This window comes from Corapipo altera, unplaced genomic scaffold (assembly GCF_003945725.1).
Source record: "Corapipo altera isolate COAL_440 unplaced genomic scaffold, ASM394572v1 48b, whole genome shotgun sequence".
Lineage (NCBI taxonomy): Eukaryota > Metazoa > Chordata > Aves > Passeriformes > Pipridae > Corapipo > Corapipo altera.
The window spans coordinates 10,875,276-10,899,059 of record NW_020884884.1 but is presented as its reverse complement, the minus strand read 5'-3'; the positions used below and the strand labels follow the sequence as shown (position 1 = coordinate 10,899,059).

Below are 23,784 nucleotides of genomic sequence, written 5' to 3'. Positions count from 1 at the left end.
AAGACCACTGAGCAAGTTTAATTTAGACCACTGAGCAAGTTCAACTTTGCTTGTTTTTGCCTTACATGTTGATTATTCACTTTTTCATCTGTGAAATCTTGTTGATACTTCCTGGTTCACTGAAGCTGTAGCTCAGAATATGGCTTTACTCTGGCATTCTTGTTGTGACCCATGTAATCTATAGTATTTCTGATTCTGCAGAGATATTCACTGAATCAGAAACATATAAGAATATGTGGAGGGTGGGGGAAAAGCTTTTATTAAAAAGTTGGATTGATTTAAGAAATAAATGCTTATACTGACTTCCAACCACAAGATGGTTACAGAAATATTTGATTGATGTCTCTTTTGCAGTATTTTAACTTTTACTCTCTTTTTTGGTTGAGATTTATTAATTGTATCAATGAGTGATTTCAATATCTTTAAAATAATACTCTTGTTAGAGTCATACTGTTGTTCTAAGACTGAGCTCTGTACCTCAGATCCTTACTTGCACAAATACATTACAGTCTTCTCAAACGTAGCTTACCCCTGAATCTTCTTTCAGTCATGAGCCCTGTATACTAATCTGTTCTGTTTGTTTTGTCAATCTGCTTACATATAATATAAATTTGCGTGTATAGAAGAGAGCTGTACTTGGCAATTTGAAAGTTGGCTTGGCAGGAAAATTATTTTATTTAGAACTGTATTAATGGTTTCTTTGTCCTTTAGTTAAGTATTTGGACTTTTATTAGGAGATTTTGGGTTCCAGTGAATATGAGTTGACTGTTCTTTGGCCTCTGCAATGACATTACTATTTTTAAAGAGATGGGAAATCAGTAAAATTGGAGAAAAGAATGCAAATATTACTTTCTAAATAAATTATAGTCCAGTCATCTGAAGAGATGGCTTGAGAGATTCGAGTCTTGATGAAAGCCAGGGATTTGAATTCCAAGTTTCATGTGTACCAAAATCTTTATCTGGGAAAGCAAGTTTAAAAACAGGGCTTACCTTAAAAAAATGTATCATAACCACATGTTTAGGAAGCAGTCTTCTAAATGGAAAGTATCTTATGTTTTCTTTTTATTTCTATTTGCTCATTTCTGAGAACATTGAAAATGTATTTTTGCATTTGGAAATATTATAAATGCACTTTATAGTGTTTAAAGTAATTCAGACTAGATAGATAGATACACAAAAAGTTGTCCTGTCTCATGGTCTTTGAACATGAGCATCCTTCAAAGGTGGCTGCTGATCTGCATTTGTAGTTCTTAGTACAGTTCTTCTCAGTATTCAAAGTGTAAAAAGTAGATAGCAATGCAGAGATATGTGTGAAGTAAATGCCTTTCAGTGACTGTTGTTAGCAAGGAAATACCTTGGCACATGACAAGGTAATAGTGTCTCTACCCAGACAGTCCTAGAATAAATTATATCACTACATCATAAATCTTGAATTGTTCTTTAATAAAAATTTCAAGTAGTAAGCATTTAAAACACTGATGAAAAGAGTTGTCCATGCACTGAAACTGCATACAGAACTATAAATACATGTGACTGAATGTAATGCTTGCCCAGAATTGACGGGTCTGTCGCCAATATGCAAAGCCAGATGAACAGAGTAAAGTGCTTCTTTCTTCACTCTCTCTGCTTCACCCAGATGTCCAGATGATTCCTGATTTAGGATGCTGGTATTATTAGTCTTGGTATTAATTTTAATACCACTTGTCCTTTGCTTGCTGTTTACCCATAACTTTCTAACATAACTTTTTAAGGAGCTCAGAGCATGTTGACCATACATAAAATCATTTTGTAAAAAAGTTGATTTTTGTTTACAATCAAGCTTTGAAGAGTTGTTTGTATAGGATACATGCTTATAAGTAAATATAAACTTTCAGTCTTATCCTTACAACCAGATTCTCATGCAGTTGCTCAGATTGTGCTCTCCTTCATTCTACCAGTAGCCATTGAAGTAGCTTACTGGAGTGTTTGTTGCTAAAAAAAATAAAAGCTTGATCATGAAGAACTGTTTTTGTGGTGCCCTTGGTTTACAGACAAAAAACTGTTTGTCAAGCCATGGCAACATTAGCTTGGTTTGAGAGGATGCAACTGCTGCTCACTCCTTAAGAACAGTTAAAACCTAAGTTTACAGTCTCTGAAAACTTTGTTCTTCCAATTGTCAGCTGGTGCTGGCAGAGGCAGGGTGCTCCTGTCAACCTCAAGGTGCTTTGCATGAGGTTCCAGGAGAGATATGGTAGTGTTGGAATCTCCTTCCTGCCTACAAAACTTCATCAGAGGAACTGGGGGAGTGTGTGTCTTTCAGGTTAACTTTTTTAATGGTAAAACTCCAGTGTTTTATTATAACTTCATGACTTATGCATTCTGCTTAGAAATTAGGTTGGAAGGAAACAAAACAAAAATTAAGCAGTACTCCTCTGTAGTGTTCAATAAATTGAGGAAAGAAAAGTGCTTTTCCATGAATGCACAGAAAAATCAGGTCAGAGATTACCACCCAGCAATTTAGATTTCTAACATTTCTTCTTATTTTGTGGGGGTTTTTAAAATTTAAATTTTAATTCACTTGCAGATGCATTCCAAACTGTGTAAATGCTGGGTTTTAGTCTTATTTGTTGTACCTGATATTGGAGTATATGGAGCAAATGTACTTATACTTAGGTTTTGTTGGATGAGTTGAAATTTAGGATCATGAGCATCTTACATATCAGTCTCTTTTAAAAATATTAAATATTCCCTACTATACTGTCATCAAAACATAACTAATAAATACAGTTGTTCAGTGAGGACTTAGATTCAGTCAATATGATAGATGATCCTTGCTTGCAAATGTATTTTGTATCTCTTGCATATAGAAATGAATGTATAGAAAATTTTATCTTACTTGAAATCAGTTCAAAAATATTAATTTTATATTGCACCCAGTATTAATTTTATACTGTGCCACACCTAGATTATTTATTTCAAATTTGAGTTCCAAACTTGCCAAAACATGTTTTTGACCTTCGGAGAAATCTACCTTGTTTTCTGAGATTGTCTTTCAGACCTAAGCAAACAGGTATTGTTGTGCTGAAAGTGTCACTGCAACTTTTTATAGTGTCAAACTGCATTAATTTTTATCATATTAAATTATATTAATCTTGAAAGTTGTGAATCTAGCATGTATTTTCACGGACAAGAATTTTGTTCTTTCTTTTTAACCATTTGTGGTTTCTTTTATCTAACTCTAACAGTCAATCATATTGTGAAAGTAGTCGTAAATTGCCATGACCATAATAAAAAATGTAGTATAGGTAAAACAGGCTCCTGTGTAAAAGTTGAACAAAAAAAAAAAAAAACCAACAAAAAACAAAAACCTTGAACAATGACAATCAAAAAACCCTGGGATGTTGCACTGTTTGTGTAACATCCATTGTTCTCATGTTCAGTTATCAGCACTCAACAGTATACTTGGAGGTCTTGCTGATAATTTTAATGCTCAGTAAATATTTATTTATTTTATTTTACTTAATTAAGAAAACTCAGGATATTGTCCTAGAAGCTTACTTTTCAGATTTCACAAAGTAACTTTTGAATTAGGTATTACGCTGAGCTCAAATGTAAGCTTTGCCCAGACAGAGGTGAGTGTTTTGCTGCATTACCTTGGGAGAGGAGCTGTGTTTGGAATGCTTTGATGCCGTGGGCAGTGCATGCAAGTGCCTTTGTTTTTATTAAAGATCCTATTTAAAGAATCAGCACTCCTTGATCAGACCTGGTGGGTTTCCTGGAAGACAGCAGAAAGAATTTCCTGGAATAATTATATATTCTCCCTAGAGTGAAGCAGATTTCTCAATCTCGTTTGCCACTTCACATTCCTTAGCCTGCTTTCCCCTAGTGTGTTTTGTTATTTAAAAAAACAAACAAACAAACAAAAACATTAGATATAGGAAAAGGTTGGGAGAACATGTAACTGCTTGTATCGAAGCTGGCTAGTGAAACTGCAACAGTTTCTTGTGCTTTATTGGACAGTTGTTTTTCACGTTATTGCACTCTGACTTTTGGTGGGAAAAGGCCAAACTTTTCTAACTCTTGTGATGAAAGAAGCCTGTTAGTACTAATGAAACAAACATAGTATACAAGTGGTATGTATTCTTCTCTGATGCAATTCCCATTTCAGCTTCAAAAACAAATTCTATTGTTCATTTCTCTGATCAGGTTTTCATAAGTATGTTACAGGTATGTATCACATGGAATTACATGGGATAAGTTTTACCCTAACATAAATTACCTTTCTGAACGCATGTTATTTTCATGCATTTCTCTTCTGGAGACCTTTCTTTCTCCAGAAAGGATCCTGAAATAGGAATTTTGTGCTCAACTTCAGTGAAGCAGACTAACTTGGTAGGGCTCAGTGGTACCATAGTCTAGTAAGAGTCTGTTAAAATATCCATTTAGCATTTGCAGCCAGCTTGTGCTAAGATCAATGTCTCCTCAGTCCACTGTTCTCCTCCATATTCTGCTTTTTTATTCCACCTTCCTCCACAAGCTGCGTTACATCATTAAGTTGTAAATTGAGTTTATTCATTGCTTATTTTAAAGCAATCACTTCCCCATTTGTTGGAGTTTTCCATTCCTTCAATTAGTCATACCACAAAAACAATTATTGAGGAGTTGTGATAGGTGAGATGTCAGAAACCTCCAGGAAGAGGTAGGAGCAGTCCACTGGGGCTGGTGACCTCCTGAAGCAGATTTGCCCTGACCATATTGTTGGGAGGCATTTGCAATATCAGCCGTCTGTGTGGCATCTCGTTTTTCAAAGGAACAGTAGGTTGAACACTTTGTGTTCTGTTTCTTCCCTCACTTTTATCCCCAAACCAATTGCCGTGTGTACCTGCAGTACCAACTTAAGAGCCCTACCAGAAGCCCAGCTCCTTCATCTCATTTCCTACAGTCCCCTAGGCCAAAAGTGGCTTGTCCTCCCCAAAGCATGCCAGTACTCTTCCTGCACATACCTTCCCATCCTTTCTACCAAATTCTAAGTTTCTTTTCTTCTCATTCTTGTTACTCACGCTAAACCAAGTTCCTAATGCCATGTCCTTGATATATGCATCAGTCCATTGCATGTTCTCCTTCCAGTCTCATGCCCCCTGCCTCTCAAGTCTTTCACTTCCATGGAAGGACAGGTCCTGCTGCTGCCCACCATAGGACTAGGGTACCTACCACTTTATCCATTGCTGTTTGGTGCAGGGAATTGCACTTGTGTGCCAAATACAGAAATACCTCCTCTCAAAAGTATACTCTAATCAGAGGCTGCAAGGCAATTCTTCGTTGATAACTAAGAAAAGGTAATGACTGATTTTCCAGAGTCTGCATCTTTAAGGCAAAGGAACTGTAACGTACAACTTGGTTGGACTCCAGGCACAAGAGGAAATGGGTTATAGCAGTTGTGACTGTGTGGAGCAGATGTTTTGGTTGGACTGGCTATCAACCATCTGACTCATAATAAATTGTCAGTTCCAGTAAATTCCCAGTTTTCAATTACAGTAGGTAGGATACAAGAAAACAATGCCGTTTGGATGGTGTATTTAAAGTGAGTTTGATGATAATTTTCATAAACAACTCATACTAACTTTGTAAAAAGATTAAGTATCTTGCAAAGGGAGCAGCTGTAAACATTGAAGAATGCATTTGAATGTAAATTGAGATTAATACGAATGGAAAAGTAACAAATGATTGTTTAGACAGTGCTGATACAATTGGAAGAAGGATTTTAAGTTTTTCTTTGGGGTTTTGTAATACCCAAAGTCTTTTCATGAAGTATTTTGGGGGAAAAAATTCTAAATGTGTTAAAGTTTCCATCTTCGTGTGTTCTGTGCTGCATTTATATTTTCACATGGCCTCTCATTCTTGAGTTTTGAAGATACATACTTAATGAACCTTTTATCTGCACTGGCTAAGCAGACAGAGGGTAAATTAGAATCAAATACCGTGAGCTTTCTGTTTATGAAAAGTTTTATTTATTCTTGTAAATTGTTGCTAGATTTCTACAATAGAAAAAAGCTTATGGGTTGAAAATTTCTAGATTTTTTTTTGTTGTTTTTTTCCCACCACGTTACTTTGGAGGTTTAATCAAGGATCAATCTCCCCTGTGCAAAGTACTCTGTAAACATAGGAAACCTCTTGCAGTTCTTGAGAAAGAAAACTGTTTATTTTCAGTGTTAAATGGTGTATCCATTTTTTTTCCTGTTTAATTTGAATGGACATTTTCTGAAATGAGGAAAAGATTATTTAAAAAAAAATAAATAGTAGCAAGATGGCAGAAAGGCACTATGAAAATCTAGGGCACTATGGTGTAAAAAATCCAACACTAGAAGTTGGGTATTCTTACTATCAGGCGTGAGACTGTTGTGGAAAAATTAAAAGGTGTGCATTAGCATGTGCTTAACTAAGGATCGCAAACATTTTTACATTCAGATTTTAAACCTCAACATTCCTGTGGCCCAGGATGTGTTCTCTGTTCAGTTAGAAGTCATTTTAGTAATACCTTCTGTAGAGTCCTGTGTGGAAAAAGTTCTGTGAGTATAAAATGGCACTGTGTTATGGCAGTTCTAACCTTGGCATCTAACATTTATAGAAAATTGCCATTCTTAATTTTTACAAAATCAATTTTTCTTGAAAATAGAATTAATTTGTTTAATAAAATCATCTAGCATTAAGTGTCATGAGTTAAATACAAATTATGAGGAGAAGAAGCATGGCTACTTAAATATTAAAAAATGAAACGTGACTTTAGTTCAACAACCTCTTTTTTTTTTTTTCCTAAAAGGGGCTAGTATTGGCAAAGCAATGTCACTCTCTCTTATGAAGCCAACTGAAAAACAAGAATAGAGGCGATTTTCACTTTGCTACTCTATTTAAATCTAGCCTATTCTTTTATATAAATACGCATTCCAAAATGGGAAAAGGGAAGATGCTGCTGGTGCAGAGTTTGATAAGAAGCATTAAAACAAGCTTTGCCTTTGGACCCCTTGGTGTAATGGAAGGATCTCAGCCCCTGTTCTGGGCAAATGTTGTTGTCTGGTATTAGAAGGCTTCATCTTCTCACCTAATGACTGACAAGTTTTTAGAGATGACCAGGAGAGAGATAGCTCAAAGAGTTAATTTGTAACTGGCACAGACAACATCAAAAAGGTCTATTAGTCGAAAAGTTTTCCACAGTTTATCTGTAGAACATGTGGTTTTGGTTTAGTTTTATAAACGGCAGTTTTAACAGACATACTAGCATTGAATGCAGTTCTGCCAAGCATAAATAAAAGTAACAAAGTCTGAAAGGAATAAAGGGTATGGTGTCAGATAGAAGGGAGTTTGTTGTAAATCTGCAGCCACCTGAGCAATAAGGTTAAGCAGTTTCATGGTGTTACTGCACTGCATCTTTTAAAACCTACAGGAATGCTGGGGGTTTGGGTCTTTTTTAAGTTACAGTTTTCATTTCTCAGGGCTGCAGATGTGCAGCCATTTGACAAGTGGTAGTTATAGAAGAATGCCAATTTCTTAATGTGGATTTGCACTGGACAGTAGCTGTATGAACATAATATAGTGCTCTGCTGGCAGCAAGAGTTGCAGTAGTGTTTGTTGTGTGGTATTTTTGTAAATGGAAAAAGATCGTGTCTCAATTTATTACTCTTACTACACACTTAATTTTACTGCAGCTTAACATGCAAATCACATACAGTGATGATTTATGTGGTTGTGTGTTTTTTTTCCACTGGCATGAATCTTCATATTAAAGAAGCCACTAGTGACTGTAGAAAATAGAATGTAATATTACTGTACGTGGTAATGGATGCTATAGTGGTGTTCACCTAGTCTGTTTTGGAGTCGGGTTTTTCTTTTTCCTTGTTTTGACTTCCTGTAATCAGTAAGCACCTGCTGGTATTCTAGAAACTGGTCTTCTCCATGGTGTCAAACTATATATGCACATCTACTTAAGCACTAATCATAAATGCAAGTCTAAATAAGGGGTTTATTGTCCATGTAGCCTGTAAAATGCATGTAGATTCTATTCTGTAAAAACAAATTATTTGAAAATACTTACAAACAAAATAATATGGTCTTGGAAAAGCTCTATACACACAAAAGTGGATGTATTATATTGCAAAATTACAGAATGGTTTGGATTGGAAGGGACCTTAAAGATTATCTGGTTCCAATCCCCTGCCATAAGCAGGGGCATCTTCCACAGGACAGGTTGCTCGAAGTCCCATTCAGTCTGGGACACCCAATACTTCCAGGGATGGGGCATCCACAACTTTTCTGGGCAACCTGTTCCAGTGTCTCACCACCTTCAAAGTGAAGGATTTCTTCCTTATATCTAATCTAAACCTACCCTCTTTCAATGCAAAGCCATTCTCCCTTGTCCTGTCACTACATGCCCTTGTGAAAAGTTTCCTCCTCAGCTCTCTTGTAGCCCTCTTTAGCTTCTGGAAGGTGCTATAAGGTCTCCTCAGAGCCTTCTCTTCTCCAGGCTGAACAGCCCCAACTTCCTCAGCTTGTCTTCACAGGAGAGGTTCTCAACCCTCTGAGCATCTTTGTGGCCCTCCTTTAAACTCACTCCAACAGGTCCATATCTTTATTTTCTTGGGGACCCCAGAGCTGGGCCCAGTAGTCCAGGTGGGGTGTCACAAGAGCAGAGTAGAGGGGGAGAATCACCTCCCTCGACCTGCTGGTCACACTGCTTTTGATCCAGCCCAGGATACAGTTGGCTTTCTGGGCTGCAAGTGCACGTCACTGGGTCACATTGAGCTTCTCGTCAACCTAACCATTATATGTACTTGTCATCTCTTGAAGAATACCTATTAAAATAAAATCTTTTAAATCATTAGTTTAATCTGTCTTAATAGTTCTTTTCATTTGATTGACAATTAGAAAATTAATGGGAAAAAGCCAGTTAATGCCATACTCAGCTTCAGGATTGAAAGCTGTTCCTTATTTTTTTTCCTTTATGATAGAAATATATAAAATACTGGGGGAAAGGTCAGGGTGAACTGCACTCTTGCATATATTTTGTTGTTGTTTGTCTTGTTGATAAAGGTTTTGTAAACTATTCTGGTTCTTCTAGTGTAGAAGATAGTACCATTTGAAAACGTAACACTTAAGGGAACATATTGGGTCACGAGATCCTGTCCATTGCAGTTACAGAGAACCATGTCATATGATCCCAACCGTAAACTGATCGTACCCCAACAGGACAACAGCTATTGTTTGTCCTCACTACTCACATAGAGTGTTGTCCTGCAAATTCGGGTTAAAACTATTCTGATTTCCAGCTACAGTGTTCTCGTGACCGTTTCACAGGCAGTTCTAAAAGTACAGTTTTCTTTCAGCTGTCAGAAGTGAGCTGCACACCAAGGCAGAATTTAAGAAAACACTGTCAGCTCCATCTCATTTTTCATCTAAGACAATTAGGCTTTTTTAAGACCTATTCTTCCCTGCAGCTTATCACTAAGTTTCTTGGCATGTTGTATTCTGCACGTAATAACTGGTATGCAGCAAGTCTCTCTGGACTTTAACAGTTTCAGTCCTGCCAAAGCTTCAAATGCCACGAGGTTGCCTTCCTGAAACCACTCAGCACTCACTTTATTTTTTTTTCTCCCCAGATAGGGCAGGGTCTCCTAGCAATATTTAAGTGGTTTGCATGTTCCTTCCTCACAGCTGCCTATAGGACAGAGCATACCAGGGCACTCTGCACCATGTTGATCCTGCTTTGAGCACATAATTTGCTAGGTTATCTGTTTCCTCTCTTATTTTTCCAAAACGGATGAAAACAAATGCATCTTGGCAAGTTCCTGTGTACATATGCACAGACATGTGCATTTATTTGTGAGCAGCAAGTGGCACCATGGTATTTGCTGTCAATGAAGGTGACTGCACCACTAAGATTACTTTCTGTGTAGAGGTTAAGAGCTTAAATGAAGTTGTGCATAGCAGAAATACACTGGTTTGTACTGTATGTGATTTATGAATTGGAGGGCTGTCAGGTCCTAACCAGAAACAATTTGTTCTAGATGATCCCAAAGCTGTAACTGATTGTTCTGATATAAAGAAAGTCTCAACTGTGAATGCATTGACTTGTATTTAGCATAGATTTCTTTTTCTTACAGTACTTTTATGGAGTATGTAGTCTTTGCTGAAAGAAATGCATGGGTTTAATTTGCATGAAACTTGGGGACAGTGACTTCTAGATATAAATTTCTGATTGCAGAAATGTTTTTTGTCCTAAAGATAAGTAGGAGTTTAATACAACAAAAAATTTTGACCATATACTACTTTGAAAAATAACAAATGTAAAATCTGTGGTCATAACTCGGTGATATTATAACATTTTAAAAAATTCTTTGGCATCTGCATCTGATGTTAGTGTTAAACCAGGAATTCCAAAAAATGAAATCTGTATCTTTACTGAAATTTATAGTTTACCTAGTGGAAGGAGAGCTACTACACTACTGCATACTTGGTAACCCAATAATTTTATTTTTATATTTTAAAGAAATCACTACAGTAATTAGTACTGTTAAGTACTCATGTAATAAGAAAGAATAAATTTGCAACCTGTTTTACAATGGTTACACTTTAAATTCCTCACTTAAACATCTCCTAAATAAATTGGTATTTGATTTATTAGTTGTTATCTGCAAACTTATAAGTACTCATTTTGTTATTTACCATTTTATTTTTGGGTTTTTTTGTTTGGTTTTTTTTATGTACAGGATGTGAATGAAGATCCTGGAGAAGATGTTGCACTTCTCTCTGTTAGTTTTGAGGATGCAGAAGCTACTCAGGTTTTTCCGAAGCTGTACCTCTCCCCACGTATTGAACAGTGAGTGAGACAGGTTTTTTTCCGGAATGTTTATTCTACTTCATTTCTGAACTTTACAGTTTTTTCCTGATATGTGTGAGAAACGTTGACTAGGTGATAACATGCTATTGCTTCAAATTGCTGAAAGTTATAGTGATTACTGCAAGTGTATGTGTGGTGGAGAAATGATAGATCTTCTTTCAGCTAGTTTTGTATATGCCTGATATTCTTGTAGCATCATAATCTCTGAAAACTATACTGTATTTTCCTGTAGCAGAATATTTGAATGCCTCCTATGGTATAGCTGATAGCTTTTGTGAGATGGGGGATTTTTTTTTTTCTATTTGGAAGGTAAGTTCTCTGCATAAACATAATACATTTGAGTAAAGTATTGTTGTAGCAGCTAAAGGGCTTTGTTAGCTGTGTTTTAGGAATTTGCAGGTTTATAGGTTACTTTTCTCAGAAGAATATCTGAATATTTCATTTTAGGAGTGTTGAACCTTACTGATTTGTTTACCAGTTGGCAAAGAGATTTGCTGAGAAACAAATTTCTGCTCCTAAAATGGAAGGGTGATGATTAGAAATCAATCTGTTTTTATTAAATTTCTTTTATTCCTTTTCTGGAATTAAGAATGTTTTAAATGCTTCTTCTTCCCTTCAGTATCTCAGTCCTGTAATGTGTCAAAAAAGTAACTATGTTAGACATTTCAAGTATATCACAATCAAACTGATCCAGCATTGTTTGAGTGATGTGTTATTTTTTTGGTTAATACTGCAGTTACTTTCCTCTGAACTGGTGATGATTCTTCTTTGTAGAGAAGAAAAGATAGGAAATACTGACTACCACACTTTTATAATAACTTGGGGATAAAGTTTTTGTGAGTGAAGAGACATGGTATTTTGACATTTTACTCAATAGAGCATTGATCTGGATAAACTCTTGGATGCAGTTTAGACAACAAAAACCAGGATTTGATTTAGATAAAGGCATAAGGCTTTAGAATACTTTATTTAAGAAAATACATTCAAACAGACAGCATATATCGATACCAGGAGCAAGATCGGGATAGAGATTGGAGCAGGGCCCTGGATATGGGTCATAGGAGCAGGACTGGGATTGGGATCAGGATGGAGAGAGAATGCAGGAGTGGGGGCCTGAGCATTTGTCACAGAGCTAGGATTGGGCAGCCGTGACCAGGATGGGACTGGGATCGGAGCGGGACCCTGGGCATAGAACAAGGACTGGGCCCAGGCGGGTGGGAGCAGGGCAGCAGCCTCAGGACCTGGAACACAGAGGCACTTCCTGCTGTCACAGGGCTGTTAATACCAACAGTCCTTAGATGTTACCAGGAGTCTTTGGTTGGCTCCACAGCTATCCGGTATCAGTGTTTTGAGACATACACATTCTCTGACCTTCTGGGAAGCAAGAGCTCCAAGGGTCTCACTTTGGACTGCTGTTTATAGAGTTGTTAAAGAGTAGGCTTTAGTCATAGCAATTTTCTGCCTGGCTACAGTTCGAATCAGGAACTCTCTTTGAAGATTCAGTAGCAAAAATATTATCCCACTTGGGTTGTTATTCAGGCAAGAAGAATGAGTTTCCAAGTCTGCTCGTTAAAAAACAGGTGCTCGTTAGACACCTGTTAGTCCCTGGGAACAGACAGTGTTTCTGATAAGCTCAAGAGGCCCAGGGCTGGGCTGAGACTGTCAGGGTGCACAGAGTCCTCGGCCTCATGCTCTGAGCTTATGTAGTTTCACAGAGTACAAATCAAAATATTAAATAATTCCTCATGAGGGGCAGCACTGATCTCTGCTTTCTATGTGACCAGTGACAGGACCCAAGGGAATGGCTGGAGCTGTGTCAGGGAAGGTTTAGGTTGGATATTAGGAAAAGGTTCTTCCCCCAGAGGGTGGTCAGGCAGTGGAATAGGCTCCTCAGGGAAGTGGTCATGGCCCCAAGGCTGAGAGAGAGCTCAGGGAGCTTTTAGGCAACAGTCTCAGGCACGTGCTGGGATTGTTGCGGTGTCCTGTGCAGGGCCAGGAGCTGGACTTGATGATCCTTGTGGGTCACTTCCAACTCAGGAGATTCCATGACTCCTGACATTTAGTAGCTTTTATATTTTCATTTTTTATATCAATTCACTACTTTTTGTCAGCATTAATTGAGGGAATAATTGTAGTCCAACATGTAATTATCCTTCCATGTATCAAAGGATTCTTCTTCTGAGCTCTTCTAAAAGCAAATGGGCTGCCGTTAGTCACCATTGTATTTTCAGTTGTAGTCACATATTGATGTTTAAGTGTATTTCAGGCCACCCAGGTATGTCTGTCTAAATGATCCATGAGCTAATGAATACATTGCTTATTTTCCCACTTTCAATAGTACCTTTAAAAAGGTGTTAACCTCTTGATACGCAGCAGAATAGCAATACAAAGGAACTCTTTTTCTTCCTAAAAGTATTGCATTTTCTCTCAGAACCCTAAAGAATATCTCATGTTAGATGTGTGATGTAGAGTGATACAGCAGAAAAATATTTGAGGGGTGTTGGTACATATCTGACATGTCTGATGTATTTATGGCTTCATCATTTATGTAGTCATGTTAAAATCACGCCACTAAACACTGGAGTTCCGTGCCACACCATGGCACATTACTGATGTATCAAAGTCAAGATACTTCACTCATCTATCTCAATTTCATCACAGTATCTAGGTACTGGTAACCTGTAATACCAGAGCTGCTTGTGAGCTGTTGCACCTCCCTTAGTTCTACTGGCTACTTTTTTATGTACCATGAAAAAATATATGGGTATGCTTCTAATATTTGTTCAATTGTGCTTTAATAACAAAAGATGTAGTCGTCTCTTGTTCTTTTCCCAAAACCAATCTCTGCTCTGTTTAGCAGGGGCTGACAGTCTAGATATTTAACTTTCCAGTGTTTGGGAACTGAAGCCACAATGCATACTTCTTTATACTTTTTGCCAAAAGTACAAAAGGCCTCAAGAAGCCCTGAGGATTAGTTTAATGACTTGAGTCCATGGCATGTTACATTTGAATTGTGTTCTGCTTATAAAAGTTCTTTCCTGCTGCTAGCAGTAATTGTATCTACAAAAGCCATGTAAGCAAATTACCAGTGTATTTTTTTTTTATGCAGCAGATTTTGAAGTGAACTAAGTAGTGGTTGATAGTTCCCAACATAACATCCCCAAGTACTCAACAAAACAGGAAAAATACCGAATTCCCACAATTATTTTGCTAATACTAAAATCTGTTCACCTTAGGAAGAACAAGCAAACAGGAATAGCATTTTCCTGACATATGAAATAACATGTCAGCTTTGTAGAGAAATAAGAGCAAAGGGCCTGTTTGTGTAACGTGAGTTATCTCCTCTTTCCCAAGAGGTTTCATTGCTTTTGTGCTTTGCCATATAAACATGCATTCCCACGTTGCATTTTCTAAAAATGATACATACCCACAGATCTTGTCAGCGAATTTGAGTCCTAGCAATATGAATATAGTTTTTTTGTTTTGAAGGGTTTTTGTAAAGCATGATTGCTCTGGTTTTAGATGTATAGCAAACATAATGCTAGCAAGACTTTGACTGTACTTTGTCATAGACTCTGGAAGAGATTTCCAAAATGAGGAAAATGTCCACCTTTTGTGGTTTGGCTTGACAAAGCTCACATATTGAAGCAGGAGGTAGAAATGCAGTAGAGAATATCTGGCTACAGAGTGTCAAGTCCAGTTCTTACAGTAAAACAACCAAGCCCACACTTTGGGACAGGAAACGTTTGTGTTAATTGATAAAAATCTCAGCAACAACTATTCATAACCTGGTTTAATTCTTTCATTAAAACTTGCTAATTTGAAAACATTCATTTCGATACTAATTGTTCAAAACTCATTAACAGCAACTTTTAGTTAATAGTTCCTTAACTTGAAATCAGTCACTTAAAAAAGCTTTCATTTTATAATTTGAAGAATTTTTCTTTTTCTTTGTTGTGCTGCATCAGTAACCATATAGATGCCAATAACAGTTGCTTTCAGTTATTTCAAAAATTAGATACAGTTAAAATGAAAACATGAGGTATTTATGATTTGTATTTATTTGAAGAAAACCTACCATTTTTACTCTATTATCATAGAAAACAGTTTTTGCACGCTTCTGGAGGAAGTGGTAAGCTGAGAAACTGCACAGACTGACCACACAACTTGAGAGGATGGTGCTCATCAGCATCCATGAGTGTGTGTCTACAGCTCATCCTTCACCTCCTCCCACCTCAGGGTGTGGGACTTGTTGCAGGATGCTCTTCCATCCTTCACTGATAGCTGCTGTGCTTTGGGTGGAGGGTCATAAAGCTGAGCTAGGTAGGCACAGATGCATTCTGAGGCTGTTTCTGCCCTCTTCGGCACAACGAGGAGCTGCTGGGATATTTACCCTTTATGTCTACCGCATCTCATGTGTTATTCATAACATCTCAAAACCTGTCGGTAGAAAGCATCTTGCTTGTTCAAAATTGCCTTTCTAGTGGAAGTACATTAGATATTCATATGTTAATGAAATTTTTAATAAAATTGTCCATCGCATCTTTGTTTTCTGTTTATTAAAAGTCATTAGACTCTAAATCCAGACAGTCAGTGCAGGATTGAACAGCTCATTTCTATATTAGTGTTTAAAATATGTGTCAGCATACTACAGATGAATGTGGATCAGAAGGTTCTGGGGTTTTTTCTTAAAAGAAAAAAAATTATATATGTAATTTTTTTTCGCTTCATGAGTCATCCATGCTAAAGAAAATAAAACTGGGTTCATCTTGGTTCACATTTTAAGAAAAAATATATAAGGGTAGAAACACTGTTACTCAGTGAGTTCTGTCTTCCCTGTGTTCACAGAAATAATCCTGCAATAAACACTGTTGTCCTGGAGGGCTTTTCTCTGATAAATACGCAGACGTGAATATGCTAAGAAAACCAGCTGTCAGTAGAACTTGTTTTGCTTAAATGGATCAGGCTCCATGCTTTGGGGACTGAAATGGTCGTTTTTTACTGGTCTGGGAGCTGTGCCAGAGGGTTCTTCGTGACTGAGGGTGGTATGCACAGTTCGGTGACTGCATTTAACCTTCTAATACGGGCAGAGGAGAATAACAAGAACCTGGTCTGAACTCTTAGGCTTTGAAAATTTCTGTATGTTTTTCACTGATGTAAAAAAAAAATGAAGGGCAAATTAAGGACTTATGTTTGCTTTAAGGTATTTCCTGTCTTTTACCTGTGCTTTCTGCTGGGAGCTGGAGGAGGAAAACCATAGAATTTACTGCCGAGTACTGCCTCTTGCTGTGTTTGAGGTACAGGGGCGCTGTGAAGGACTTCACCTTTGTAGCTGGCATGCCATATTGCCACCAGTTGAAGCCTGCTGTTTCAGAATGATTATGAATACACAGTCACTGAATGAGTGGTCATCCTTAGACCTTTTTATATGTCTGTCTTTGTAGAAGTCAGAAGTAAGATCTTCTGTTTGATATATTAAAATGTGCTTGTGCATCTGAGTCGATGAGTTCAGGAGAATTGTTAGTAGGCAGCCAAGACAGTCAATGGCTTCTTCAAATCCCAGAGCGTCTTTGCATCCTTGGGAAGAAGGAGAAATGACTGTTGCTTTGCAGCACTTTCTGTTCCATTAAGCCTTTTTTGGTCATGCTTCTATGCAGTGCTTGGCCAGTGAGTCAGACGTATCTACTACCTGCTCTGTGTGCTGTGTCCCCATCAATCAAACCTTCTGAAACTGTAGCCAGTACCATAACCTGATTGCCAATCTACCTCTGCTTTGCAACTCTTCCTGTGTTCTAAAAATCATCTGTTTTGCTGTGGCCAACTTCTGATGGCCTGTTGACAGCTTCAGAAGAGATCAGGGCAGACAGAGACTGGCAGTCAAAACAGATCCACTTGTACTTCTATTCCAGGTGTTCAATTGTACTGATTGTTCCTTTTTTTTTTTTTCTGAAGCTACCATAGAGCAATTAGTGAAAATAGTTGTAGAAGAGATAAGATTATGTGTCCATCATCTAAATGGTGCTTTAATGCAGGATATGTTAATGCTGTCTTTAAATGGTTCAGATAGTGAGATTTTTAAGGTGGCTTTTTTCAGTTAAGAGACTAAGCAATTAGACCTATTTGTCACGGTAAGAAATACTTGAGGCAGTTCAATGGGGCTGATTTTATTGCTAGGTAATGAGCTACCAGTTTCTCATATAGGACATAAGGGGCAGTTTTTGGTCTGATGCGCGTTTTGTGGCAATCCAGAGCTCAGTGTTTCCTTGAGCAAAACTTAGAGCTGAATGTTGGGAAGGGTTTGTGTCTTCCTGGAAGCTTTTCCTCTGAGTGTCAGCCTGTATGCATAAGGTTCTGTAACATGATGGTACAGGGAATATTTTTATATGATATATCAAGTACTTTACCACTTAAAGTATGTTCCTGTATGATTGAAAAACACATATAGATAAATGAATTAGTAAGAAATCACAAAAGAAAATGGAATGGTGATTCAACACAGCCCTCTTCAACTCCCTTCCTCTACATACTCCTGGCTAGGGTAGAATAGTCTACAGGAATTTCAGAAGTTTTAAACACATTTGTTACCTTTAGATCAAATCCCTCCATTAAGGTGTTGCATTTTTTCACTTGGGCACATACACTGTATTTCAGGCTACCCTAATTAAACATACAATTCTCTATCGTGTTATTTGTCAGGTACTATGAGTTTACCACCTTTCATTGTAATGATCCCTGTTTCAACACAGGCATTTTTAAATGTAAAGCTGTACTCTACTAAAATATCCTCCTCAGCAATTTTACTGTGGTATTACTGCTTCTAGACATGTTTACCCTCCTACAAAGAGTGATAATGAAGGATAAAGGGAACAAAGTCATTTTTCTTTAGGATGTCAGACACCATTATTATTATTATTATTATTATTATTATTATTATTCAGGTGTTTTGGGTTCTTTACTGTTGCCCATATATTTAAACTTGTATCTTTGTACAGTGAGATTGTCAACAGCACTTTTAATTAGTCAAAATTAATTCTGGCAACAATATTGAAAATTGCTGTCATTTTCAATACTAGTTAGACCATACTTATTACTTTTAAAGTCTTCCTTTTTATTTGCCATAGGGATTATTTTTTAATTTATTTTCTTAGATTGTATTTACTTTGTTACTAAAATTCATTTTAGTTTTGTAAAAGGTCTTACTTTTCTTTTTATATATCCAAGTGTTTTTGTCTGTTCTACTGCCTGTGTTACTCTTACAGTTTAGAGTGTTGGAGGGTATTTTTATTGCCATTCTGACATTCCTGGTGCAGTACTGAAGTGCCTTTCTCAGATGTGTCCCTAATACATCAGAACACACACAGCAGATTTCATCTTCCTTTCCTGAAGCGTTTTTGTAGGAGAAAAGAAGCTTGCTGAACAGAATCGATCCATGTTAGTAGTGAACTGTGTCTGTCACAGGTGGCAGGATTTTTTTCATACCCAAGAATGAATAGGAATCTTTTGGGTTTTTTGTGTAGAACCTTTTGTTCTAAAGAACTGTGTGGACCAGCAGTAGAGCCAGCTTGCACTCCTTGAATTGTTTTCCATAAAGTTACTTAGGCTGACCAGAGAAATTTGAAACAGGTGTCATCTGGTTTATTCTATGGTTTGTGGTATGGCAGTAATAGAGCAAGCAGGAAGGTCTGGTAACTGGGGTCAAATGTTAACCTAAAAATTACTGACTCAGTTTTTTTTGAAAATGCAATGAAAAAATCGAGTCCTATCTGAATTGTAAAATTTATACATAGAGGAACTTAGGGAGTTTCTCTAGGGCCAAGTTATTTGTTCTTTCATGGATAATATACTGTTGTTAAATGCTACTAAAAAACAAACAAACAAACAAAAAAAAAAAAAACCAAAAAAAACAAACAACAGTTAGATACAGAGTTCCTGGGAAATCACAATTTAAGGAGTAGTTTTTCTGTTATTAAACAGGCTTAATTCCACAGACTGTCTCTTTGTAGTTAAATAGCTCTTGCAGAAGAAATGTCCTGCGAAGTTAATGATGGCATCAAATTTAAAAATTACCTGACAAGTTTGAGGCTTGTGCTAATTTATCCATAAATGTAATCATAGAATCATTTAGGTTATAAAATACCTTTAAGATTATCAAGGCCAACCATGAACTTAACACTAGCAAGTCCACCACTAAACCATGTCCCTAAGTGCCACATCTGCACATGTTTTAAATACCTCCAAGGATGGTGACTCCACCACTTCTCTGGGCAGCCTGTTCAGTTCTTGAAAAACCTTTAGGTGAAGAAATTTTTCGTAGTATCCAATCTAAACCTCTCCTGGCACAACTTGAGGCTGTTTCCTCTTGTCCTGTCATTTGTTACCTGGGAAAAGATCCTGACTCCCCCCTGGCTACACCCTTCTTTAAGGTAGTTGTAGAGATAGGGTCCTCCCTGAACCTCCTTCTCTCTAAGCTAAACCACCCCAGTTCCCTCAGCTGCTTCTACTAAGACTTATGCTCTAGACCCTTCACCAGCTCCGTTGCCCTTCTCTGGACACACTCCACCACCTCAGTGTCCTTCCTGTACTGAGGGGCCCAAAACTGAGCACAGTACTTAAGGTGTGGCTTCACCAGTGCCGAATACAGGGGGACAATCACTTCCCTGGTCCTGCTGGCCACACTAGTTCTGATCCAGGCCAGGATGCCATTGGCCTTCTTGGCCACCTGGGCACACTGCTGGCTCATGTTCAGCTGTTGACCAGCACGCCCAGGTCCTTTTCCAACAGGCAGTTTTTCAGTCACAGTTCCCCAAGTCTGTAACATTGTGTGGGGTTGTTGTGACCCAGTGGAAGGACCCAGCACTTTGCCTTGTTTAAACCTCATACATTTGGCCTCAGGCCATCAATCCAGCCTGTCCATATCCCCCTGTAGAGCCTTCCTGCTCTCCAGCAAATCCACATTACTCCCCAACTTTGTCATTTGCAAACTCATAGAGGGGGCACTTGATCCCCTCATGCAGATCATCAATAAAGATATTAAGCAGGACTGGCCCCGGTACTGAGCCCTGGGGAACACCACTGGATGTAACTGTTGACCACCACTCCCTGGGCCCTGACCATCCCGGCAGTTTTTTACCCAGTGAACAGTGTACCTGTCCAACCCATGGGCAGCCACTTCGTCCAGGAGAATTTAATGAGAAACAGTGTCAAAGGCTTGTCAATGACACCATGGACAGTCTTTTCCTCATCCATTAAGCAGGTCACTTTTATCACAGAAGGAGGCCAAGTTGGACAAGCAGAACCACCTTTCATAAACCCATGCTGGTTGTGCCTGATTCCCTGATTGTCCTGCACGTGCCATGTGATGGTACTCAAGATAATCTGCTCCATGACCTTCCCTGGCACCAAGGTCAGCCTGATAGACCTGTAGTTGCCCAGATCCTGCTTCTGATCCTTCTTATAGGTGGACATTACATTTACTAATTTCCAGTCAACTGGGACTGGAAACACAGTTAACACAATTAGCCAGGACTGCTGATAAAGGGTGGAAAGTGGCATGAGCAGGTCATGGAAGCTTTTCCTTTCAGATCAAAGTTGAGATTTAGTTGTTCTGCTGTATTCATTCTAACTGGATATGAATTACCAAAACCGTCAAAGAGTAGTTAAATGAGTTAATTAGAATCTTGGCAGCACATGCAGTAGTTACAGAAAGGCACATTTACTCAACAGTTATGAAAACTCTGATTTCCTAGAGTACACTTTGAACCCTCTTGTTGCTGCGTGGGTATTTTTCCCAGTTCTTGATGTAAATGCAAACCCACCACTACAGAACGTGGTATCTTAACAAAGTACACTTTCTTGAAGTTGATTTTTGCATATTTGGGATATGTGGTTTGCTTTCTGAATATGGTGACTAAATCATTTGTTTTCAGAGAATTTCACTCTGATTGTGATCTGCACATGATAGTATTCTGTGTTAAGACTTTTCCTACTTTAACTATTTAAAACCGTTAACAAAAAGTCAGCTACTGTTTAATGCTTCCTTCCAGATGGCCACGTGCAATAGGTACAAATCTCTGATCACTGGAAAGTGAAAAGTTGAGGATTTTCAAGTAAAATCTCTGAAAACTGTGAAACACAGAATTAAGTTGTATGTGAAAGACATCAGTTTTGATTGCCTCTCTTGTCTTCTCCCTCTGCCTGCCCTCCCCCAATTAGAGAGAGCAGGCAGTAGCCTCTAGGAACCATGTTCCTGGTGCTGATGTTTTGGCAGGGAGTGCGGTGACACAGGGAGCATGAATTGAGGAGTATGGCAGAGGAGGAGCCCTGCACGGAATCTCATGGGCAGGAGGGAGAATATAAGTGGGGGGATCTTGGCTCTGTTGTTAGTGTGATAAAGGGAAGGATTGTAGTGCATCCTTTGAAATTACCAGAAGGGATGGCTCCCCTGCCAACCTGCTTTTTTCCCAGAAGTTTCCCAATCCCACAGTAGTACTAGGTAACATCTCTCATTTTCCTTTGCTTTCTACCTCCATCTTTCCTGCCAATAATCAGTGGCATTTTAAATGTAATGCCTGCTTGAAAGGAACTTTAATACCTCCTTAATTGTAGGAAGTGTTCCATTGTAGGAAGATGCCATTTTCCCAAAATAAATCATAGCTGATTTTCGCAATGTGACTATTGGGTTTCTGGGGGTTTCCTTTTCCCTAGGTATTGTCAAGAATGTGATTCATTGTATTGCTTATTTCATTCGAGGCATATGAGGCAGTCACAGTCCATCCCACTACTTAACTACACAAGCTACTTGGCTCATGTGAATGTCAGCTGAAACCCCTTCCAGCACTTGCAAATTGCACTTACCTGGAGAAAATATATAAAAGAATATCAAGTGTGGGACTTTTTGTTGAGTAATCTTCTCCTAGATAACAGATTCCCCTTCAGGAATATCAAGAACTTCTTTCCTGGGAGCTTTCCTCTGAAGAATCCCCTTAACAAATCACAAGGATTTGTTGAATTGTAAAACCACCACAGACATCCTGTAACTATACTAAACTTCAACTTTCTTTAAGTGAAAGTGCAGATTATAGGCAAGTTAGAAAGACATTCTTTAAATGGAATGGATATGCTTTATTTTGTAGATTTGCTTTTAGGAAAACATGTGAACTGATCTGTGTAGAGAGCAGAAATGGCCAAAAACATTATCAAGCAGAGCAGGGCTTCTTGTGAGTCCTTTATGTTTTGCATCTTTCATTTCTCTGCAGCCAGCACTTCTTGAGGACTAGCAGGACCTGATTAATCTGTAACCTGGAAGAAGCACACAAAGGTAGTTAGAGCTGGCCTGTGGGCTGCCTTACATCCAAGGAGTTGCATATTCATTTTATGTTTAAAGAAGCTTTTTTTTTTAAATCAAGAAGAAATATTCATATACCTGTAGTCCTCTTTTGTACTTCAAATGAGTGTTATGCTCCCTGCTCTCTTTCATTGCAAATCATTGAATTCTTCTGCTGCCTTTGAGTTGTCACAGGCAACAGCTAAACTGTGGGACCCACCTCTGAGGTTTGCACCATGGTCAAATTCAAAACCAGTGTTAGGAGAAGATCTGGATGTTCAACGTACCGCTTCCTACCCTGACTTCTGTTGGAAGAAATCCTGAGCACTCAGATAGGGAGGAACTTCTGTGTTCCAGCAGGTCTTTGATCTGGATGATTAAGAACCAGAACTCTGGTGTACACTGTGAGGCACACCTGCCTTGAGTTGTTTCAGTTTTTTGGGTTTGTGGGATTTTTTTTTTTTGTTCATCATTGATGTATCTAGCTAAGAAAGTTTGAAAATGCTTATTTAAGCCATTTATCAAACATGACATTGAGTAGCAGTGTTTTGAAATCCTTCCAATTCAGTGGGTTTATAAACCATTCCTGTCTTTCATGATTTCTACAAATCATGTAGCCATTGTGTTAATGGGGAGAAAAAATTGGACTCTTTATGTATAGTTTGGAAAACATTTTTGTGTGTCAACAAAGAATATTACAGAATTTAAATGAGAGATCTCAAGTGTGGTATTTAATATGTGCATGCAGTATGTGTCAAACATCCCACGGAGGAAGACAAGTTAAATTTGGCAAGAACTGAAACTTTAGAAGATGAAAGTGTAGATTCTTTTTAATTGGATTTTAAAGCTAAATTCTTTGAACTGGTTTCTGGTCAGAGGTCACTTAAAATACATGAGGAGGAAGCTTTAGCTATTTAACAATTTCAGTGGACAAAACTCTGTTAGTACCAAACTTGCAGACACCACAGTGCAGTGGAAAAACCTGTACAAATAGAGCGAAACAATTCTGCTTGCAGATATTTGCTGTTGAAGCCAATGAAAGGGCTGTGCTCTTCTGTGTGGTTTAGTGATGTCAGGCACTACTTGCTGGAGGCAACTGTGCTACTGCAATGCTTTCCTGACCTTAAATAGCCTATATGCTGGGTAATGCAAGTGTTCAAATATAAATACAGGGCACATAAGGACAGAAGGAGGCCAGAAAAGCCATCGAGGCCCCTTCCCTCCCCTGAATTAGTCAGTGTCTTCCTCAGTATTCTTCTCTTCTGGTATTTGTCCAAGATATTTACAAAACCGTTTAGACTAATTGTTCCCTTGTGTTGCCTCAGTACTGTTTATTCCATATGTTAAGTACTGCGTGCAAAGCAGTTCTGCTCTTCAGCTTGACTGCTGCTTGCTTTCCTTTCCTTTTCCTTTCTTCGAGGTTGCCTTTGATATTAACCCAAACAGCTGTGCAACCTCTGTCTGTCCTGGAAGATTGCTTTTACCTCTGTGGCAGCAGCCCTTTGCTCTTCTCTAGCCCTCCTCTCCAGGGCAGGCAGCACTTTCTGGGACATTCTGTGGAGGTAGTTCCTTCAGGTCATGTTTTTGGTCGACT

The 23,784-nt window shown here is 38.2% G+C and overlaps 1 protein-coding gene across 3 annotated transcripts in view; it reads left to right on the top strand.

Annotated features, from left to right (window-relative positions):
- The window catches only part of BABAM2 (BRISC and BRCA1 A complex member 2), a 168,913-nt gene that overhangs the window by 81,126 nt on the left and 64,003 nt on the right, over positions 1–23,784 (top strand). For all 3 annotated transcript variants that reach the window (XM_027641655.1, XM_027641654.1, XM_027641656.1), the window contains exon 7: positions 10,737–10,846. In XM_027641655.1, coding sequence (XP_027497456.1) covers positions 10,737–10,846 — 110 coding nt within the window. The remainder of the gene's footprint in view (positions 1–10,736; positions 10,847–23,784) is intronic.